The following is an 8,038-nucleotide window of genomic DNA, read 5'->3' as shown; positions in this document are numbered from 1 at the left end:
TTGAAATGTGCGAAAGCTTTTATTATTTCATGTTCCAATACATATCATTTTAATTAAACGCAGAAAGAAACGTTGCCATGGCATTGCTTAAGATGAGCTGCTAGGCTTGATAGCACTGCCATGTGGTGTCGATGATGTCCACACACTCGCTGATGGCTTTGTCTTGTACGTTGTTGGTGCACCCAGTGAAGTTACCAACCCGTGATGGAATCTGCCTCTTGTAGTCTGCCATCACGCTCAGAATGGCGGCCATCAGCTTGTCTCTTCCGTCGAAGACCTGCACACCCACTGTGTTCAGACAGCTTGCCATGCCGTCGCTGTTGTTGTGATTGGTGTTGACACAGTCTGTGACGTTGCCATCAGCAACACCCAATCGCTCTTGAGCTAAGGCGACCAAATTGTCGAGAGTCTGGTAGTACGGCTGCAGATCTGCAGACGCGTTCTGCAGGCATACCTGGATTCCTGGTCCTAAAAACCAACAATGATCATGTTAGGGGAAAACATTACAATATACTCTTCGCAAAGGAATTTATGGTAAAGTCCACATATAAACAACTTGTAGGTTAATTGCGTATTACGTAATGGAATGTACGAATGACAGACATATACCGCAGTTGCTATGCAGGCGAACGTAACACATCCGATGGCTTTACTGGCGCTTGTTTTTTTAAGCCCATCAAAACTTTACTAATAGACGACTGTAGGCCTATATTATACACACTATTTAAAGGGTGTAATTGATATTTTGTTACTTGAAGTGTTGTGTCAGTAAAGAAGTGTGTTGTGTCAGTGAAGTGTGAAGTGTATTGTCAGTGAAGTGTGTTGTGCAAGTGAAGTCTGTGTCTGTCAGTGAAGTTTTATAGTTTATAGTGGCAGTGCAAAGTATTTGAACAGTGAAATGGTTTTGAAGTATTAGTGAAATCAGGGTAGAATCAGCGAAATGTGTCGTAGTTCCATTGCAGTGAGTGAGTTGTCAGCGAAATGAGTGTAATGCTGAAAGGTACTTGTGCAGGTATGAACATACTCGTGGGTTTTAGTTCTAACTTAGGGTTAAGATACAATTTAGATTTACTTTAAATGTTATATATGGGATCGTGCTTCATTTAATTTAGGTTGCTCCCTGTTGTTATTATTATTACCATTATTAATTATTATTATTAGTAGTATTATTAATTGTACATTTTATTAATTGTGTTTATTATTAATTGTCATTATTGAGTAATTATTTACCACTACCACCAGGTATATACCTATTTGCAGTGTGAATAAATACACATACATACAACATAGAACAGTATGCACCATAACTCTCAAAGTAAGAATTTACGTGAAAAGTTGTATACAACATCTTAGTTTTATTTTTACCTCTATATTACATCTACAAATTTTGTACAGGTACTTATGAAACACGCAGTATGTTTCAATTTTTTTTTTCAATTATCTAGAAGATCGTAGGAAAATCCACTGTCTTTCCCTTCTCTTTCACATATTACATTTCTCCACTCCTGTCTATCTTGCGTCTCGTTTTCAAAATTTATCCACCCATCATAACCTAGACACACGATCACAACACTCCTCAATATTATCCATTCCCTCCCACCGAACATCCTCATATTCATCTTCTTTCACTGTGGCTGTTCCTCGACTTTGGAATTCCCTACCGAGTAATGTCAGGGACTGTCAGTCATCAAATCAATTTAAGAATAGGTTAACGAGATATTTTTCTAACAATTATTGTCAACAATAATAGCTGTTTCAGGTTTCTCAGTGTTTAATGGTTATATATGTCACAGATAAATATATAAATTATCTCATTATTATTATTATTATTATTATTATTATTATTATTATTATTATTATTATTATTATTATTATTACTATTATAATTACCATTATTATTATTATTATTATTATTATTATTATTATTATCATTATTATTATAACTATTTCTTACCAGTGTTTATTATTGTCACACTAACATTAGTTATCCAATTTTCATCATTTACTTTCATGTTCTTTTATGATCTAGATATTAATGTAATAACTATGTAAGCAAATGTATTTAATTAGAATTAGAGTCTGGCTGGGCGGAAGAGAAGGCCTACTGGCCTTAGCTCTGCCAGATTAAATAAATAAATTATTATTATTATTATTATTATTATTATTTAATTGGCACTTTAACTTTTATAAATGACCCCTTCCATGATTAATAATAATAATAATAATAATAATAATAATAATAATATTATTATTATTATTATTATTATTATTATTATTATTATTATTATTATTATTATTGCTTAATGCACGTTGTACTGTATATTGAGCTTTATTTACAAAATCAGTATTGTTAGACCATTCTCTAATTTTGCTGATTCTAATGCAGGAAACAACAATATAATAAAAAATAAATAGTAATAATAATAATAATAATAATAATAATAATAATAATAATAACAATAATAACAATAACAAACTCGAAGAGAGAGGAACATAAGTTTTGACTTACCGGCTTCCTGGAGGATGGTCTGGTACTTGGGGTCGTTCTTGTTTGTGCAAGCCGTTCCATTCACGCCTGCTGCAGGAGTCTTGAAAGCGATGGCCATTTTAGTTTCGGTAATAAGAGCTATTAATCCTTCAGGGTCTGAACTCTGGATCTTCATACTTTGGAGCAAGTTGTTTGCATCTTGTTTTGCATTGCCAGCCATTCGTTTGAAGTTGTTGGCCAGTTTGGAAATCTTGCCATATGCGTGTTGTACCATGTCGTCAATGGAGACGATAGGCTCGCCTGGGGCATATCCGAACTGAGTCGCAGCAGACAGGCCCTGTGGGCGTTCATATGAGTACATGGGTCAGTAGCAGTAGCAGTAGCAGTAGTGGCAGCAGCATATATAACAGCGGGCGGGCTGCAGACCTTATTTTGCATAGATATTCAAAGAGAAAATTTCTTTCTCTGTAAGTAGAGATGGTATATTTGTGCAATGTAAAATCAAGTAATTTAGCATTTTAGGACGTTCAATGCTAGAATTTATCATGTTTTTGTGTGGAACATTTTTATGGAAAGTTTGATAATAGACTTAAATATTTTAATAGGTGCATTTTGTAGACTTCCCAGTTAGAATTCTTGAAAATAGTAAACAAATAAAGAATCATATAAAATCGGAGTGGAATTGTGAACATAAAAACATGCCAAAGGATATTTCTGTTATTTTATCCAAACTCTTCTTGTAAATCACAATCACCAGCAATCACATAAAACTTGTTTATGAGTGAAGCTGTGCATAAAGAAATCTCATAGGCAGACAATATTCTACAACCAGACAGATTAGTTGAAAATTCTAGATAACGGTACAGTAACAACAAAGAGTGTATCGAGTAGGCCATATTCCTGTGCTATTCATGATTTAAAAGTTAAGATGAGGGTGACTAAACCATACAAAATTGCAAGAACCAGTATGTGGAGATGCCTTTAGATAGATTCTGACTTGTTACAAAATATAAAAATGTCTCGTGAAAAGAAATTTCACTCGTGACGTAGAAATATAAATATTTCCCATTTCATCGCAAATTAAATAACTACCAACGGCTTGTGCAGCAAATGCTACAAACTAAGTTCATTAGACGTTCAAATAAACATTTTTCAGATTTATTTTCAATGAAGAATACCAGACATTCGGAAAGTTATTTGCTTCCATAATAATGAAAGATACTCTCTCTCGAGCCAATAGTGAAGAGAACCACGCATATAAATATCTACACCACACCGCCATTAAATATATGAAAAAGACCCAACTCCACTTGATTAATAACTATCAAAATATTTGATTTTTAATAGTATTATTATCTTACGCAAGTTTCATACCTTTCAGTAACATATACTATATATACTATATAGCCGCCACTCAGTAAAATATAGAAGTCAAAATCTAATTTAAGATATTCTCTATATCTACTTGTATAACCCCAAAACGTTTCACTTTCATATTATCATCAATATAGCATTAATATGTATAATTACTGAAAAATAGTCACAGCATGGCATTAACTATAATACTATTTCATTTCTAATGGTAATAATGTCATCAAACCACCTCAAGTTTTGTAGTTTTTAATATCCAATACACAGCTGTACCCAGAAAATTACGCACCACAGAATCGAACCAGTAAATTATTTTTAGTAAGTTAAGTTTTTAATAACCAATTTAATTTGAGCTCTAAATATGTCAGCAATCTTGCAGATCATGGCCTTCGTGTAATATTGTTTACTGTAGTGTGTGTTTTGTGTTATTCTGAAATGCAATTAGCTAGTTCTCAAAACTGACGACAGATGGATTTTGGAAAATGGGAAAGTAATGTTGAAAAATTGACATTTCACTGAAAACTACTATTTTTCTGAAAAAACTTTGAGTTCCAAGCTTCAAAATGAGGGGCCATTTATTAAAATCCTTTCAGCCGTTTCCCGTAATTTCCATTACCATTTCAAATTATATATTGTAGATAGTATTATACTTAACAATGAGAATATGGAGAATGATTGAGTGTGTAAATGGTCAGACAGAATAGGAAACAAAGCTGTTTTGGAAGGAGTGGGTGAAGAAAGAATGATGCAGAAACTGATCAGGAAAAGAAAAAGGAATTGGTTGGGTCACTGGTTGAGAAGAAACTGCCTTGAGAAGGATGTAGAGGAAGAGTTCGGGGCAGGAGGAGATATCAGGGGATAGTCAACGTTAAAATATTATATGGATCATATGCTGAGACTAGGAGAAAGGCACCAAATAGGAAAAACTGAAGAATGCTGAGTTTGCATTTAAAGACCTGCACTTGGACAGAACGCTATGAATGAATAAATATACTTAACATGCTTTTAAACATAAGTAACTTATTTTTGACAACATTTCGTATTTATAGTGATTGCGAAAATCTACCATCTTTATACATGACGACTCGAGCAAGATCTCTTTCTGAACGCGACTCCCGAGCATGATGTCTTAGACCACTATGCAACGGCGCAGAGCTTTTTTTTATTTATGGTATTCAATTAGGCCTACTTTCTCTTTACAAGGTCTACGACAGTTTTCCTTTAAATCGTATTTGTACTACTAATTTCTCATACTTACAAACTGGCACAGCGCAATAGCGAGGAGGATTTTAGCAGCCATGGCTTCGATGTTTCTTCCGGTATTCTGAGGAAGGTGAAGTGTGCCTATGTGCTTGATTGTCGGTGTTTTTATACTTCTGCGCCTGCAGGTACAATAGCTAGGTATTGTAACAGATTTAAAACACTGCAAGCTGAGTCAATAAACCTACACAGAGCCCGTAAATTGGGGTGTCGTTGAAGGAGTTCGATTTCGTGGTTGCACAGGTGTTGTTTATCAGTTTACATGTAGTCAAGGATTTGGATATTTGGGTAGCGTGGGTTACTGTACTTGAGAATACGCCAATTTGCGTTTGTAGTAGTAATGATAGTGGTTGCTTTTAGGACGTGTCAGCATCTGTGGCTTCTTCTGCCCTTTCACTAATATTGTTAAAAATAAAATTAGTTCGTAGCCTCCATGCGTGGCAGAAACGTGTGTTGATCGCTAAAACACTCGATATGGTTCCTGCACAAGACATAAACGAATCAGTACAACACGCAATGAAACGATCGCCACACACTATCTAGTCTTCAGGTACAAAGCATGAACAAGTGAATAGAACATGCACTGGACCTAGATACATGTCGTGATACTAATAATAAATCTGTAGCCGAAATTTTTCTGGTAATTTTCGATTCTCCAAAAATAATTGGTCCTAGCATATATAATTAACCACCCTGAAACCGAAAATCGCTTTTTTTTAATTTTTGTTTGTATGTCTGTCTGTCTGTCTGTTACCTTTTCACGCGATGATGGCTGAACCGATTTCGATGAAAATTGGAATATAAATTAAGTTCGTTGTAACTTAGATTATAGGCTGTATGGCATTCAAAATACATTATTTAAAAGGGGGGTTATAAGGGTGGCCTGAATTAAATAAATCGAAATATCTCGCTTATTATTGATTTTTGTGAAATATGTTACATAACAAAAGTTTCTTTAAACATGATTTCTGATAAGTTTTATTCTCTGAAAAATTTTGATAGGACTGATATTTAATGAGATAAATGAGTTTTAAAATTAAAATAACTGCCATCTAAGGCGGTGTATTGAACTAAAAAACAAATGACTTCGTCTATAAGGGGCCTTGCACAGCAACAATCGAAAGCTATGAAACATAGCCTATAGACAATGTTTCTGTGTTTGTATGAAGCTAAATTAACCGATTTGTATAAATAATTATTATTTCACCCTAGGAAAGTGTAGTTTCTCTGAATGGACATAATGCTATAATGTTATTACAGTAACTTGTGAGTGAATCGAGGACAGGTAAGATTAAAATAGCTTCTTATGCACAGAAAACTTTATAGGTTATTCTGTATATTCATTTCCTGTATTTCTTATAATAATGTTTATGAACATATTCATTTTTATCTCAGAGAATTAACGAACAACGAGAGTGTATTGATTTAATATGCAGTAATAGTACGTTAGCTTAGCAATGCATTATTTTATAATTCAAATTTTAACTATGCTCAATTGAATAGTGTTAAAATATATAAAATACATATGCAATAAATGCAATGCAAAAAAATTGGGTAATGAGCCAAGCAGATTATGTTGCGCTGTTGTAAAAGTTGTTCCTCCTGAGATTCAAGAGCTCCCACAACAAATTAAAAACTTTCTAATTCGAGTACATCCGTTATCAACACACTTTTTCATAATATAATATAATATAATATAATATAATATAATATAATATAATATAATATAATATAATATAAACATAATAATAAATCTGTAGCCAAAATTTTTCTGTTAATTTTCGCTTTTCAGAAAATAATTTGTAATAAGAATTAAACATGTTAAAGGAATTGTCATTGCACCAAATGAGTGGTCTCTGGATCAAAATGATCGCATTTTAATATTTTAAATACAATTTAAATTAAGTAATATATTAAACGATTTATCCTTCTATGAAACACGAATGTTCCCTGGATCAAATGTCCTATTTTAATTATGTAATTACTTTATATTTATTTCTAACGGGTGCAGCGGAGCGCAAGGGTACGGCTAGTTTTTAATAATAAGTTTATTGCCAGGAGGATATAATCTATATATATATAATTTGAACTGGTAATGGAAATTACGGGAAAACGGCTGAACGGATTTTAACAAATGACCCCTCATTTTGAAGCTTGGAACTTAAAGTTTCTCGGAAAAATAGTAGTTTTCAGTGAAATGTCAATTTTTCAACATAATTTTCCTATTTTCCAAAATCCACCTGTCGTCAGTTTTGAGAACTAGCTAATTGCATTCACGGCCGACTTGATGTTCCCTTCGCTTTAACACAGGGGTCAAAATGAATTGTCAAGGCCAGTAAAGAAGAAGCAAAGCGAGCATCAAGTCGGCCGTGTTGCATTTCAGAATAAAACAAAAAACAAACTACAATAAACAATATTACACGAAGGCCATGATCTGCAAGAATGCTGACATATTTAGAGCTCAAATTAAATTGGTTATTAAAAACTTAATTTACTAAAATAATTTACAGGTTCGATTCTGTGGTGTATAATTTTCTGGGTACAGCTGTGTATTGGATATTAAAAACTACAAAACTTGAGGTGGTTTGATGGCATTATTACCATTAGAAATGAAGTATTATTGTAGTTAATGCCATGATGTGACTATTTTTCATTAATTATACATATTAATGCTATATTGATGATATGAAAGTGAAACGTTTTGGAGTTATATAAGTAGATGTAGAGATTAACTTAAATTAGATTTTTATTTCTATATTTTACTGAGTGGCGGCTATATAGTATATGCTACTGAAAGCTATAAAACTTATGTAAGATAATAATATTATTAAAAATAAAATATTTTTATAGTTATTAATCAAGTGGGGTTGGGTCTTTTTCATATTATTTAATGGCGGTGTGGTGTAGATATTTATATGC

The 8,038-nt window shown here is 33.0% G+C and overlaps 1 protein-coding gene across 1 annotated transcript; it reads right to left on the bottom strand.

Annotated features, from left to right (window-relative positions):
• On the bottom strand, positions 1 to 5,186 carry LOC138713798 (uncharacterized). Its single transcript, XM_069846222.1, has 3 exons — positions 5,118 to 5,186; positions 2,510 to 2,825; positions 1 to 468 (listed from the first exon to the last, which is right to left on the bottom strand). The coding sequence occupies exons 1-3, from the start codon at positions 5,157 to 5,159 to the stop codon at positions 101 to 103; spliced, it is 726 nt and encodes a 241-aa protein (XP_069702323.1). The 5' UTR covers positions 5,160 to 5,186; the 3' UTR covers positions 1 to 100.
• Between the last annotated feature and the right edge of the window lie 2,852 nt (positions 5,187 to 8,038).

Source organism: Periplaneta americana, chromosome 14 (genome assembly GCF_040183065.1).
Source record: "Periplaneta americana isolate PAMFEO1 chromosome 14, P.americana_PAMFEO1_priV1, whole genome shotgun sequence".
In the NCBI taxonomy this organism is placed as follows: domain Eukaryota; kingdom Metazoa; phylum Arthropoda; class Insecta; order Blattodea; family Blattidae; genus Periplaneta; species Periplaneta americana.
This window is presented reverse-complemented; position numbering and strand designations above follow the sequence as displayed.

Bases quoted from the DNA above. Each gene is read 5' to 3' on its own strand.
- LOC138713798 (XM_069846222.1), bottom strand. From the start codon at position 5,159: ATGGCTGCTAAAATCCTCCTCGCTATTGCGCTGTGCCAGTTT. The intron at 2,826-5,117 runs GTAAGTATGAGA...GAACGCCCACAG, and splicing joins CTATTGCGCTGTGCCAGTTT to GGCCTGTCTGCTGCGACTCA. The intron at 469-2,509 runs GTAAGTCAAAAC...GTTGGTTTTTAG, and splicing joins GACCATCCTCCAGGAAGCCG to GACCAGGAATCCAGGTATGC.